The sequence below is a fragment of the Dromiciops gliroides genome, chromosome 4 (assembly GCF_019393635.1).
Source record: "Dromiciops gliroides isolate mDroGli1 chromosome 4, mDroGli1.pri, whole genome shotgun sequence".
NCBI lineage: Eukaryota > Metazoa > Chordata > Mammalia > Microbiotheria > Microbiotheriidae > Dromiciops > Dromiciops gliroides.
Window position 1 is genome coordinate 360,223,208 of NC_057864.1, and position 15,860 is coordinate 360,239,067.

Below are 15,860 nucleotides of genomic sequence, written 5' to 3' on the forward strand. Positions count from 1 at the left end.
GAAAGTAACCCTAGAGTAATTACTGACAAAAAACAAAAAACTCCTCTCCTCTCCAGGAGAAACAAAAGAAAGAAAAGAGGGTCAATGAGGCATTAAAAAATAAACCGAGGACAACAGAAAGCCAGAAAGAATCACAGACATGCAGGATTGTTTCAAAATGCTGAATTTTGTTATGGGGGAATTGGTGGGGGTTTGGGGTAGGGGTTCTTAGTAATTCCTCCTTAATTACACCCTCTTGCACACCAATCCAATTAGAGTAAAATAATAGTTTATTTAGGTGCTAGGGAAAGGAAACCAAGAGGGAAGTCCTTGAACTTCTTCTCATGGGAAGAAAGCATTGCACAGAGGTGTGGCTCTCTGAGATAACTTTCTCCTCGAGCAGGAAACAGGCAGATACTTTTATCAAGGACCTATGGTGGTCTGATGGGGTGATTATCTGACTGTGGAAAGGTCCCTTATTGGGTGGTGGGTTAGAAGCAGTCTGGTGAGGGTCGGCTGTTCTGTCACCTTAAGCCACTTTGCAGCAGCCACCTCAAGGGGTGGGGGAGACTGGAATGAAGGGTGGTGGTCCTGGAGTCATCTCAGTCCAGATTGGGTGCTGTTTATCTCTTTAGGTGTGTCTGTCCTTGGGTTTAGTTTCTCAAGGAGAAGGTTCCTTGATTTCTCCCAGAAAACTTCTGAGGGACCCCCAGTCCATAACAAATTTATTATATATTTTAAAAGAAAAATAAATTGTGTACAATAGGGATTCACAGTTTCACATGTAATTCTCTATTTTTATTCTAGTATGCATATGGAAATGTCCAATTTATTTGGTGTTTGTCAATTTCAGAATTTTTTAAAAGCATAGTTGTACATATAAGGATCCTGAAGTTTTTGCTGGTCAAAAGACAGCACCCAAATATCCTGGTTTTGCTATGGGCAGATATACATAATAACAACTGGAAATCAGGCTAGGTAGGGGGAGAATACTGACCTTACCTCCTTAGCCTCCTTTTTGTTCTGGCTCAAATTCATCTGCCCCTAAGAGAAATTTCGTAATATCAAAGAGGGAAGTTAGACATCTATAATAGCAGGAACCATTCTAGCTCTGTATGTCTCCCTACAAGGCCAAAACAACCCACAAAGGTGTTGTCCCTTTCATTGCTCAAGCTATTTCTGGTCATGAGTATGTGCTTAGTAAACCTACTGGTAACCTGCTTTGAGCTTCCTAAGCACCTCTTGGCAATTCCCTTTGATATACTTAATCTCTGGCCCAGTAACAGGCAGTTCCCCACCTGCCTGACCTGTGTATCAACACCCCTCCCACCTGACCTTTCAATTAAAGCCAGTAGGGGTGGGACAATGAAGAATTTAAGGACACTTAGTTAGATCTGTATGAACTAATTAAGGAAGAAGAACAAGGAAGAAGCACAACACTATATTGTTTATACTTCCTATAACAACATAAATGAAAAGGCAACAGAATTTATCAGATCTAGTGAACAATGTTGGTACCACACTGTCAAAGCTAAACCACATCTTTTCTGGTATCAATTAGAAAACAACAAAGATTAATAGTGACTTATCCCATCTGTTGGGCCAATAGCCTGGGATCTTGGCAAAGTGTATATATCACTTTCCTTTTAACTCTTGCTGCCATTTTGTGATTGAGTTGTTTTGAATACATTTGTAAGCTTTTTTTTCCCCAATAAGATAAGCACTTGTATGGTTCGATATTGTAAGCAACATATGTGTATTCTTAAAGTGATAAATTAACGTGTACCCTCTGATAGAGCAGGCCATCAATAGAAATATATTATAAACAGCTTAATCAGTAGTTTATGGAATCAATTACCCATCAAATTATGTGTTAAACAACTTAGTGACACCCATATCTAGAACCACAAGAAAGTCATGGGAAGGTCCCAGATATTAACTAGCTTCTGGGCTGTAAATAAGACTACTTTCCTACTTCTGCACTTTAATTAGGGTAAAGGGGGTAGCCGTTGTTCAAGGGCAGAGCTGATTGATTGACAGACCAGTTCAACCACCTTGCAGCTCAGAGGGAGGCAGGCCTCAAGGTAAGGAAGAGAGGGAACTCTGTCTTAAGTCCAAGTGTGAAAGAAGCTTACCTGAACCTCTAAGGATCGGGGTTGGTGGTTAGTTCTTAGAAGTCATCCTGCCTTGAAGAGTGAGACTCTAATTAGTGTTTTTGTCACACTAGCTCTCATGTATCACAGTAAACTGATCTTCACAGAAAAGAAATTCAGCAGAGCTGATCAGTACAGTGAAAATATATCTCACATATACAAAACCCCCACATCTGTGCAACCCCATCTCTGCAAAGGAGTAGAATTTTCAAACTTAATTTTTAGCAATACAATTTTATTTAATAAAGACTTGTTATTAAATTTTTATTTAATAATCTTATTAATTAGCTCATGAGCCTTAGAACACATCTATGCTGAAAACAATTTCAGAAATTGGGTTCTTGTATTTAAATCCTCCTGATTCCAGCTGCGTAAATCTACATGTTGGATAAACATTTCTCAAACCGTCGTTGCCCCCAATCTCCAATTTTTAAAAAATTTTAACTTGCTAGAAAACATGGTAACATCATTGGGAAGTTTGTTGTACCAAATGCCTGACTTAAAAAACAAATTAAGGGACAGGGCTGCGGCACAACCTCCTCCATCTGGTGCACTACGGCCAGGACCAGGGAGCATGGTAGTGCTAAGTTTCCTTAGGCCTCCACTCTCCTGGGTGACCTCATTTCAGCGGCCCTCAACAGTTCTCAAATCGCTCGGGATGTTCGGCGGCGCCAGCATGGGGCAGCCCTGCTCGCCTGCTTTCCTCCGTTCCCTGGCCTAGGCAGCTCGTACCGTTCGGCTCATTCCGCGGCTGGAGCTAGGTGCGCTCAGCCGGGGACGATGCCACGCGCGGCTCCAGGAGGTGGAGCCTGGGGAGGGGCGGGGCTGCGCAGGGGCGGGGCCGGGGCCGCCTCTGCAGCGGCCTCTTCCAGCTCCAGAGCGACGCTGGGCAGCTCTCGGCAGGTCTGGGCCTCAACCATGGCCGGGGAGCAGGGATCCCCCAGCAGCAACCCGCCACCTTCTCCGCCCGCCGCGGGAGGCCTCGGCGTGGAGGAAGGGGCGGCCGCCGGTCCGGCCGGCGATGGCTACGACCCCAAGTGCGTGTTCTGTCGGATCGCTCGGCGGGAGGAGCCCGGCACCCAACTGCTGCCCTGCGAGGTCAGCTGGGGGCGGGGAGGAAGGGGCACCTGTACTGGCCAGAACCGGGCAAGATCTCCAAGCGCTTACGTTTACTTCCGCGTGTCTGTGTCCTGGGGGTTGGGGGCGGGATAAGCTCTCAGCCGCCCCCGGGCACTTTTGCAGGGCGGGCCTGATACAAACTTGGACACCCCCCCCCATATCCACGTTTGGGGGGTGCAATAAGACTGGTTTCTGTGTTAGACAACGTCTTCCTTCCCCTAGGGTGGATAGTGGTGGTCCAGCTGTTGGATGGGAATTCACTAACCACTAGCTAGCTGTATGTAGCCTGTCTGCCCATCCGCATATCAAGTCTTTTGTGTTCTAGCTTTCTAAAAGGAGTGCTTTTCCAAAAAGATAGGTGTATTAAGGGCACTCTCATTTCCGTTTACAAAATGGTTTTAGTATTTAAACTCTTCACTGTAGTACAGGGTGGGTCAAGAGTCACGAATGGGTTTCAACATTTAATAACTCCTTTATTGTTTGCTTTTAATACACAATACCGTAGCGTCATATACAGCATAGATAGGAAATGAATTTACATTATGTGTGAAAAATCAGATCTCGTAAATGGCGGAAAATAAAGAAAAAATTACTTTCAAAAAGTCATTAAAACAAAATGATTTTTGGCCCACCCTCTATATTCATGATATCACTGTTAGAAAATACTATGAGGTGTGTGATGTTAATAAAGGGGAAAACTTTGTAAGTAGGAGCTGTTTGCAGTTTTTCCTTTCAAAGGACTGGAAACTGCTTACACATCCACCAGCTTTGGGGATGGCAGAATATGTGGCATTATCTGTAAATGGCATAATAAAAATAGTCAGCATTTATTAAGCACCCACTGTGCCAGGCACTGTGCTAAATGCTGGGGATACAAAAAGGCAAGCAATAGAAATTTATTTTTAAAAATAGATCATTATGGGGCAGCTAGGTAGCACAGTGGATAGAGCAATGGCCCTGGATTTAGGAGGACCTGAGTTCAAATTTGGCCTCAGACACTTAACACTTACTAGCTGTGTGACCTGGGCAAGTCACTTAACCCCAATTGCCTCACCAAAAAAAAAAAAATAGATCATTATAAACTTAGTGATCATCAAACAGCATTCAAATAAAACAAAAATGAACCCATACACATAATTACAAATGCCAAACTTTTCGGGTTTTTTTCCCAGCTACCTCATTTTATTTTATTTTTATAATAAAAGTATTTTATTATTTCCAGTTCCATGTAAAGGTAGTTTTCAACATTTGTTTCTGTAAGATTTTTATTTCCAAATTTTTTTTCTTCCTCCCTTCCCTCTCCCCTCCTCCAGACAGAAAGCAATCTGATATAGGTTATATATGTTCAGTTTATTTTAAAAAGACATATTTTAACAAAAATGTCCCATTTACTTGTGTCCTCTTCTAATATTTAATAATTACTTAATTTTGTTTGAGTAATAGTGGTAGTCAAAGTGTGTATTCTTCTGATTCTGCTTTCTTACCTCTTCCATCCAGTCCCTGTGCTCATTGGGCTGTTTTCACTTTTGTGGGGAGATCTGTTGCAACTTTTATCTTTTTGCATAGTGAGGGCTTTTTTTTTTTTTAAATAACATCCTTGGATATTTACCTATTATGGAAACCGTTACTGTAGTTTGCCAGATTGCTTTTCAGAAAGATTGGGCCAGTTCTCTGCTCCACTAGCAATCACTGTGCCCACAATATTGCCAATATTGATTTTTTAATTATCTTTACTGGTTTGAAGGGTTTATGGTAGTACTTCACCATTCTATTTTGCATTTAATTTTTTAGGCATTCTGGTGTTTTTTCGGGTGATTATTAACAATTTTCACATATTGCCTGTTTAGTTTTTATTTACATAAAATATGTGTGTGAATGTCTTACAGATTTTGAATTCATATTCTTATCAGCTGTATGGTTGATGCAAAGATTTTTTTCTCATCTATTTAATTTTTAAAACTTGGGATTTTGTTTTTATGTGAAAAATCTTATTTCTACATAATAAAATCTTTTGCCTCATTTTTTTTTCATTAGAAAAAATTTGTCCATTAGAAAAAAAAAACCTTCTCACCATAATATCCATAAATGTGATCTTTATTTCTGATGTTTTGTGATCTGTTTTAAGATATTTAGATAATGGATCTGTAGTATTATATGGTAACAGAAAAATGGGGAAAATTCTGTGTGGAATCCAGTTCTACCAATTATCCCAAATTTATTTTATTCTCTTCCTATGTTTTTGTAATGTTGGGTTTTTCAGACTTTGATCTATTGAATACAGTTGATCAAATTCTAGATCGTCTCTTTTGCTGTTTAGCTTTTTTATTGTTCAGTGTCAATTTTGATTTTATAGTCTAATTCAAAATCTGGTTGTGAAAATTTGACCTTTTTCTGTCTTATGCCTTCCTCCAACTCTAATGTATGTTCTTTTCCACATAAATTTTGTATCATTTTATTTCCTTCTATGAAGGGACTCCATATGCTATAAAGAAATTTGGAAAGACTTACATAAAGTTTTATGAGGGGCAGACAACTAGAGCTTTACACACATGCAGAAAAAGTATGAAGAGACAAAAACAGAAGGGGAAGTAATAGGCTGTTTAGCATTTTACACATTGATGTGCTTTTTAATCAGCATTTAAAAATTAAGTGGTTGAATTTTTGTTTTCTTAAAGTTAAGTGGCACAATGTTTAAAGGAAATGCTCTCTTCTCTGAAAAGAGAAAAGAATGCTAGGTTTAGAGTTTCAGGACCCGTCTCAGTTTGGAAACTCACGCAGCTTTCCTGGACCTCAGTGTTCTCATGTGTAAAAACCTGAGGGAGGTTGGACCTGGTGGCCTGAGGTCTTTTCCAGTTGTTCAGTTGTCCCAGTTAATCAGTGATCCAGTGAAAGGTAGGACTGCTACCTAGCACCCCATACTCCTCTGATTTTAATTAGGAAAGGCAAAGGAAATGTAAACTCCCTCTTAATGTTGTGAAAATTGCTAGGACCAGTGGAATTTATCTCCTTGGTTTAGAATAATCAAGTTCCAGAGTTGGTTGTTTACTTTTTGTTTGGGTGTTTATTTTTAAAATCTCTAGTGTTCATTCTGTATTAATCTAGCCCAAATCACTGGCAACTAACAAAGCAAACTTGGAACATTCGGGCTTGTTCCAAGGGTTGTTTCTTTTCTATTATTCATGCCCTGACATTTTTCTGTTTTACATAGTTCTCCACATATTCTATCAGGAATTCATTTCACAGCTCATATTGGGCCACTCAGATGTTTGGTAATGGTGAAGCTAAGATCAAGGTTTCTCATATTATTACTGCACTGCCCTGAGGAAAAGGGAAAATTACAGATAATCCCTTCTGAAAAGTACACAGGATACATTTATGAAGCATATAATGGAAATATATAAACAGCAAGTTGTACCTAGGGGATCCCCTTACTTGAAAAGACAGATGTGATCCTGAAAAGGCATTTGTAAGATGAGTCATTTAGAATGCCAAAATGAGTTCATTAAGCTGTACCCCCCAGCCCAATTCTATTAATTCAATTTATGTTTATTGTACACATAATCTATGCAGGAACTGTTTCATATACCATGATTATACTCATGCCATTGGACTTCAGTGACTCTGGAAGAGAGTGTGAGGCTGACAACTTTGTGCAACTCTGCCTCACTTAAATACAGTTTACACACAAGTCAAGACATTACCCATCTCATTGTGATGTCATTGGTCCTCTTTGAAAACCAAGGAGGACAAAACAAAACAAAACAACAAAAAGGGGCAGCTAGATGGTGCAGTGGATAGACCACCGGCCCTGGATTCAGGAGGACCTGAGTTCAAATCCAGCCTCAGACACTTAATACTAGCTTGTGTGACCCTGGGCAAGTCACTTAACCCCAATTGCCTCACACACAAAAAACGAGAACAAAAAAAGAAAACCAAGGAGGAACAACTGGCCTACCACTTAACTTTATTTTTTATTTTTTAATTTTTTTTTTAGTGAGGCAATTGGGGTTAAGTGACTTGCCCAGGGTCACACAGCTAGTAAGTATTAAGTGTCTGAGGCCGGATTTGAACTCAGGTACTCCTGACTCCAGGGCCGGTGCTCTATCCACTGCGCCATCTAGCTGCCCCACCACTTAACTTTAAAAGAATGATCTCGTGGATCCTTTTATAAAGGAAAATAAGTGCCTCTTTACATAAAATAATTCTGTGAAGTAGGTGGTATTGATAGAGTGGATAGAAAGCATGGGCTATAAAGTTAAAGAACCTATATTCTTATTCCTTCTAAACTTACTATATGTGTGACTTTGGGCAAGTTACCTAACTTCTCTGAGTCCCAGTTTCCTCATCTCTAAAATGACGGGATTGAACTAGACCCCTGAGGTCCCTTATAATGCTAAATCTCTAATCTTAATATATAATTCATAAATCTGAAATTTCATATAACATTTGATTAAAGTGAAGTATACCTGCAACTGATGAGATTACATGAAGTGATAGAAGTATTTGGGATCACTAGAATCTTGAAAAATTTATGGAAAAGGTAAGTAGGGATGATACTTCTTCACATTCTGGGTCTGACTTTTGCCTTTTAAAACCCATTGTGGGGGGCAGCTAGGTGGCGCAGTGGATAAAGCACCGGCCCTGGATTCAGGAGGACCTGAGTTCAAATTCGGACTCAGACACTTGGTACTCATTAGCTGTGTGATCTCAGGCAAGTCTCTTAACCCCATTGCCCTCAAAAAAACAAAAACCAAAACAAAACAAAAAACCTAGTGTGGTAGGTCAATATCCAGCCTTTAAAATAAGGTAGTTCCTGTATATCACAGTCCATTGTTCAGCATAGACATAAGGTGTTTCCAGGTGCCTAGAATTTGCCAGAGGTTTTGCTGGCATACCCTTTGGGGACCTAGAATCATATTGATACCACAATGATGCATAGTAATCTATAGGTAGAAGAGATCTTTCACTGAGGAAATCATGAATCAGTTTAAATATTCTAAACCATGAAATGGTTAGTCAAAACTTAGCATGTTTTTCTGGTTTTCTATTTGACTGTACCTGAATTTAGCTAGAATAATATTGCAGGGCTAAACTGCTCCCTCATCAGATTAATCTAAAATCCTAGATATTATTACTGCTGTCTGCTAACTTTTTCTCAAACACAATTGTTTTTGTTTACATGTGTCTTACTATAGTGGCTCAACAAAGGGGGTTTGGGGGGGTGTGGGTAAACCACTTTAAAACACCTTCTTGTGGGCTCATTCACACTGTGGCAAGGTTGGCTTGTTATTGCTTTCAGAGTTCTAGGGCTTAACCCACCAGTACTAACTTCCTAATTAGCTCAGAGCCCACATTGATATACACATTTCCCCTTAACAATTCACCAGTTAACTCAGTTCCTTATTGAAGGCAGTTTACTGATGGAATAGCATGAACAGTGGTCACAAAGCATGGTGTCCTCTCCACAAATAGAGGGTCTGTGAGGGCAAGAGAGGACACAAACTTAAAAGTACAGTTTATAAAGAGGTACATGTGTAGGGAACATATTCATGCTAGGGAGCTCAAAACTAGAACTGCAGGTTTTTTATGTCTTTTCTTTTAATGCAGTCTTCACAGAATTTACTATGAGGTATGGTAATACTGATAGATGGGTCATTCAGTTATTCAGCTGGGCCAGCTCCTTGTAGGGATCAAACAAGTCACTTTGGCAGCCATATTTCCTCTTCACCAGGCTCTGCTGCCCTGGGACCTGCAGTTTGTGCTCTTACTAAGCTACTAGACAGGGATGGATAGGCCACTGCTACTGGGCGCCTGCTAGTTTTTCTCAGTGTGTGGAATCTCTTCTGGAATCTTTGGCCATACTCTCTGGGCTACCTTTTTGATTGGCTGCTGAATCTCCCTTCCTCCCCCCCCCCCCCCTGCACTGTGGGCAGTAATAACATTTAGCTTGGGCTGGTGCGAAGCCTCTTCCCTTTGACACCTTCAGAGTTTTGAGCTCTAAGGTTGCTTGTTATCTAACTGGAGGTAGGGTCTAGCCTCTTCAGATGCGGGTCCTTTGTGGCTTAAAAGCCCCTGCCTTTCCAAAGACACTGCACCTTACTTTGGGGGTGATTTGGCCTAATTCAGTCAGTCCTTCCCATTATGTCTTTGGGCATCCCTTTGGGGATCTTGTGCAGATGAGTGATTAGGGACAAAGGTGTGAGTGTAGTTTGTGTTAAGTTTTTTGTTTCCCTGGCCTTTTCATAAGCAATTGATCTATTCTAGCCATTGACTTTTTTTAGCATAAGGAACTTCTGTTTTGCATATGAAGGCCTTCCACTTTGTATTTCATTGTCTCTTGTTTTTTTTAGTCCCTCTAGACCAGGGCTTCTTAAACTTTCCACTTAGGACCCCTTTTTGCCAGAGAAATTTTTACTCAGCCTTGGGTATATAGGTATATAAAATAGGTATACATAACCTTTTACTGTCACCAAATTTCTCATGACCCACACATTCAGTTATGCGACCCCAAATGAGGTTGCAACCCACAGTTTAAGAAGCTTCACCCTAGACCTCTACCATTCACTCATAGGGAGTACCCTCTGCCCCTGCAGCCTTTCCCTCTGATTTGATGGCTCCTGCCAGAACCTCCACTTTAGGAGAGCTGCCAGGCCAGCCATGTCTCATTCTTTTCCCTATTTCTGACTTGCTACAAGGTCCCTGTTCTGGGGTACTTTTTTCCTCCTCTTCTTCCCCATTCCGGAAGTTCCCGAGAGCCTAGCCTACCAGAAGTACCTCTCCTCCCTTCAGTTGGCTTTCAATCTGTCCTCCCCCAAAAAGGGGAGGTCCTCCTCAGTAGCACACGTAATCTCAGGGTGGGCCAGGTGTGGCCCCTCCCAAATGATTCAGCTAAAACTTTTGATATTAATCTTTACCACAAATAATTTTTACCACATTCCAAAGGACTCATGATGGAAAATGCTCTCCAAATCGGGAAAAAACGAACTGTGGAATATGGATGCTGATTGAACCATACTATTTCTATTGTTTTTGTTTTTTGAGGTTTTTCCTTTTTGTTCTGATTCTTCTTTCACAGCATGACTAATGTAAAAATATGTTTAATGTACATATATAACCTATATTAGATTGTTTGCTGTCTTGAGGAGGAGGGAGGGAGAAAAATTTAAAACTAGAAATCCTATAAAAACAAATGTTGAAAACTATTTCTACATGTAACTGGAAAATAATAAAATACTTTTATGAAAAAAAAAGAATGTAAGCTCTTTGAGGGCAGGGACTATATTTCTATCTACTGGTAATCCCAGTGCTTAGCATCATACCTGGCACATACTGAGTAGTTTAATAAATGCTTGTTAAATGACTGACAATATATGGCAGTGAATTTTTAAGAGTTCCTTGTAAAATCTCTTACATTACATTCTTTAGATTAATAGGCTTCATACATAGTCCTAAAAAATGATACCTCCACCCTACTAACTTTAAACTATTCATTTTTTACTATCCTACACTAATGGTTTTCCAAATACATTCTCAGCTGGCAGCACTTCTTATGAATTTTATTTAGGATAATAAGGGTCCACTAATTCAATGTCTACAAGTCTCATGGATGAATTTATTCCTTCAATGTGTATGGGGCTAAAATTCTAGCTATACTGTCTAAAATATCTAATGAGTGGTCGCCAATAAATTATAAACTTTAGCAAGAGTTAGACTTTTAAGCATTTATTAAGGAGAATAAGAATTTTGTAAAGAGAAAGAGAAAGGCCTAGACTCATCTATCTATTAAAGGGAGAGAGCATTCCTAGCTCTACTCTCCGCCAGAGTCCACAGGAAAGAAAAAGAGTCAGAGCGCCCGGCTCCCCCTTCCTCCTCCCACAAGCAAACGTCACTTCCTGATGCCAAAGAAAAGACACATGGTCTTGCCCTCAGAGACCTTCACCTCATGGCTGAGCTCTTCTACAGTAAGTCTCCAGCAGGTGGCATCATTCCAATCGTTACAAATGGTAACTTTAAATGGTAGCAGTTTGTAGTACAGTAGAAAGAACTTAGTCACTTAAACTTTCTGTGCCTCAGTTTCCTAATCTATAAAATGAAGGGATTGGACTGGATGGCTTCTAAGTTCCTTTTGAGCTTTGGATCTATGATCTTGGTGTGCTCCATCCATGCTTTTTCATACTGTGCTATTTCTGCTTATGCTCTCTAATAAGTTCTCCATGGAGAATTACAACAATGAAATGTCAAATCATTGGATCTGTTTTGACATTTTTATGCCATTTCAGAGCTAAATCACAGCTTTTGCATTTCATCTGGAAAGCACTGGAAAAAGAGCATGAAAAGTTCCTTCACAATAACCACATTATCCAGTGGGTTATCACAGAATCTCAAAGTGCAAGGCATCTCAGAATCTATATGATCCAAACTAGATTTAAACAGGTAACCAACCCCTCAACAGCATACCTCAGCAACATACCCACTTAATCTGGGATCATCTCTAGTTATCCTGATGTACATCTTGCCACTGGACCCAGATGGTTCTTGTGAGGAAATGGGTAATGGTCTCCTCTCAATAAGTATATAACTGGACCCATTCAGATTACATTTCACCAGACCTATTTGAGGACAAAGGTGTCAGTCCCCCTTCCCTCCCCTCCCCTCCAGCAAACATCACATGGTTCTGAGTTGGGGACTAGGGATTAAAAAGGGGCCTTAGAGCCCTCACTCTCTGCACTTGCTGACTGTAGCACTTATTTGCAAGTGTCCATTCTCCAGAGAATGAAAATAAATGATCATGTCTTTGACACATCGCCATTGAGTTCCAGAGAGTTATTTAGCAGGGATGGCTTTCCTTATTTCTGGAACAGAAAGTGAGGCTGATGACTTTGCACAGCCCTCCCTCTCTTAAATCCAGTTCATTGTAAGTCATGACAACATCACCTCCAAAAGTCATGCTCCTCTTCAAAAACAAAGGACAAACAAGAACCTGATAAATGATCTAGCTGTAGATTCATAATGAGCTTGTAGTCCCCTAAAGTTTGCAGATTTCTTTCATATAAACTGCCATACTTCTCTCCTGAATTTTTTTGGGGGATTCCAAATGTAGGGATTTACATTTATGCCTATTGAATTTTATATTAATTTTCACCCATTCTTTTTGTTAGGATCTTTTTTTGGATCCTCATTCTTATCAAATATTTTAGTTTTGTGTTGGCTACAAATTTTATGAGCATGACATCTTTGCTTTCATTCAGGTGTGTAACACTGAAAACTACAAATGATTCAATCATTACACAGGTTATGGTTTTTAAAAAAAAAGTGAAATAGCACCAGGCCAAGGACAGATCCCTGGGACATGCCGCTAAAGAGATTTCCCTCCTTGTTATTGTCCTGTTATAACTGCTTTCTGAGTGTGGTTTTCTACATCTAGCCCATATCTTCTCTAGCTTTCCTACAATGGTAGCACGAGATAGTGTTTTACTGAAATCAAGGTAAAACATGTATAGTATTTCCTTGATTTACCAATTTAGTAACTGTCAAAAAAGCAATTTAGCCTGGCTTCTGTCACCATTGCTCCCTATCCTAGATGTCCCCTAGCCTTTCCTTTAATATGATATTCCAGAATTTTGCCATGAATTGAGGTCACACTTTTTTTTTCTTGAAAATATGGATAACAGGTGCTCATTTCTTCCCCTAAGGCACCTCCCATTCTCCCAGTTTTTCAAAGATCACTGACCCAGAAACCATACCTAACAGTTTTCTCAATACCATGGGATATAGTTCATCTGAGTTTGGAGCTTTGAACTCTTTGAAAGCAGTTAAGCCCTTTTTAACTGTCTCTCATGTAATGCAAGTTCTGTTACCCTCATTTTACATGTAATTAAACTGAAGCTTAGTGACATTAGTGACTTGCCTCAGGTTCATCTAGAGAATTATTAAAATCAAGACTAGTACCCAGGTCTTTTGATTCTAAGTCATTTATCCAACCTTGTACAACCTTCCATAATTATTCAGATTACTGAGTAATACTCCTCTGCCACCCTTCTCTAAATGCTTCCCAAATTCAGAAGGAAAAACAGATACAATGTACCATTAACATTTTAATGTGTAGAGGAAAAGAAGAATTTGAGTGGAGGGATGGGGTGCAGGTTGTGTGGCCATGATGGAACAATTTTTTTTTTTATTGGTGGCTCATATCATCAGAACAGTCTCAGCTGCAAGTATTCTAAGAGAAAATGACAGCGCAGCTAATATCCTAACACCCATTTTAACAGTCTTTATTTGGGTTATTTGCAGCAGTCATGAGACAGGAGGAAACATTTAATACTTGGATTCTTGCTGTCTTCTCCCATTTCCATCCTTGCTACTTGCTAGAGGTTGGAACAGCAAGACAAAGAGCCCATTATCTGAAGGGCCTGAGTTTTTTGTTTGTTTGTTTTTTAGTCTCTTGTAGGACCAGAGTGTAGTCAAGAGATTGAGGATCTATGTGGAATATACATACTTGCCTAATCACGATTTTTCCTTTTTTTTCTTTTGTGCTTTTAAAAGTTTACAAATGTTTATTTTCTCTGATTTTATATTCTCCTCCTCTCCATTAAAGTAAATGAAAAACAACACCCTTATAGCAAATAGGCATAGTCAAACCAAATTCCTACGTAAGCCATTTCCAAAAATATATATTTCACTTTGCATCGAGTCCAACTCTGTCAGAATGTGGGCTGCATGCATCATCATTGTAATAGTTGGTCATTGCATTAATCATAGTTCTTAATTGCTTCACAATTGTTTATCCTCTAAATGTTGTCATCAGAAATTATTCTCTTATCTTTCTTCAGTTCCCTCACTATCGTTTCATACAAGTTTTCCCAGGTTTCTCTGAAACCATACGTTTCATAATTTTTTATGGCACAGTAGTATTTCATTACATTCATACAGCTTAATTTCTTCCAGCCATTGATAGTCTCCTACTCCCTCAGCCCTTTTACCCCCTTTGGGTAAAAGCCTAGTAGTAATGTTGCTGGGTCAAAGGGCACTTGCACTTCTCTTGGTTTTCTTATTGAAGGCAGGTTTGCTGGTGGGTGACATTGTTTTTTCTTATTCATATTATGGGTTTTTTTGTTGTTGTTGTTGGGTTTTTTTGGTGAGGCAATTGGAGTTAAGTGACTTGCCCAGGGTCACATAGCTAGTAAGTGTTAAGTGTCTGAGGCTAGATTTGAACTCAGGTCCTCCTGACTCCAGGGCTGGTGCTCTATCCACTATGTCACCTAGCTGCCCCTCATATTGTTTTTTTGCTTGTTTGTTTTTTTGCAGGGCAATGGGGGTTAAGTGACTTGTCGAGGGTCACACAGCTAATAAGTGTCAATGTCTGAGGCCGGATTTGAACTCAGGTACTCCTGAATCCAGGGCCGGTGCTTTATCCATTGTGCCACCTAGCCGCCCCCCATATTATGTTTTAAAGTTACTGTGACTGTGGGAAAATAATCCCAGTAGGAAATAGGGGACTCTGTGTTAATTCAGAAATGTTATGTTATGGGAGGATTATGGGCCCCGGTTACCCCAAAAGTTGTCTGGGGAGGTCAAGGAACTTTTTCCTTGAAACCCCAGGAGTTTTCCCTTGAAATCAAGTAGGCCTCTCCTTGAGCTCCATCAAGGACAGACACACCCAAAAGAGATAAGCAGCACCAGATCGAACTGAGCATGCTCCAGGACCACCACCCCCTCATTCCAGCCCTCCTAACCACCTGGATGAGGTAATCCTGCTGGACGTGACTACACCTGGAGAAGACTCAGGAACCGCCCACCAGCAGACAGCTTGGACCCACCAGGATGGAGTTAACGCCCATCACCAGATTGCTCACCACTGATCATCACCTACCCCAGCCCATCACCCAATAAGGGACATTCTTACCCACGCTATCTGAATCCTATAAAAGAGCGCTCCCCAAGTTAGTCAGGGAGGAAAGCGTTTTGTTTCTCCAAAACCTTCCTCCGGGCGAGTTTCTCTGGTACACCAATAAACCTGTTCTTTTATTCCTAAATAGGACTTGCCCGAGAGTGTAATTCTTTACAGAGGAATCCTAAGGACCCACATGCTTTCTCCTCATATCAGTTACATGTGTATATTTTCATGGGCCCTGAATTAAATTTTAATTTTATAAAAGGGAAGAGGATAATAGAAGATCATTCTTTTCCCAACACTGAACTCCATGAAGGTAGAAACCATGCGTGCCTTTTTTTTTCCATGTCTTTTCTTTTTTTGAAAATGTGATTTAATTATTTTCAATGAACAAAATTCCACATTGGTCGTGCCTCCAAAACATAGAACTGTATCTCTTAAAATTGTGTGCCTCCCTCTGTGACTGTACCATGCTTGATACAGTAGTTGCTCAGTTAATGTCTATTAAATGAATGGGGGGATAAAATCATCCTTAGTAGAGGAATGAATGAATGAATGTCCTGTAAGAACAAAAAGTTTTACTGTTGACCTGTCAAAGCTAATCTTTCAGGGGAAGCTAGGTGGCACAGTGGATATAGGCCCATCAAAAATGATAGCTTTATAGCCTATTTAATATCTTAAATCGAATATTGTGCCCTATTGAATTTGGGGGGATTTTT

The 15,860-nt window shown here is 40.1% G+C and overlaps 1 protein-coding gene across 1 annotated transcript in view; it reads left to right on the top strand.

Moving 5' to 3' along the window:
- Window positions 1-2,977: 2,977 nt before the first annotated feature.
- HINT3 (histidine triad nucleotide binding protein 3) overlaps window positions 2,978-15,860 on the top strand; it is a 28,311-nt gene continuing 15,428 nt past the window's right edge. Inside the window, exon 1 of the mRNA XM_043963413.1 lies at window positions 2,978-3,230. Within this exon, the coding sequence (XP_043819348.1) occupies window positions 3,051-3,230 (180 nt within the window). The 5' untranslated portion in view covers window positions 2,978-3,050. The remainder of the gene's footprint in view (window positions 3,231-15,860) is intronic.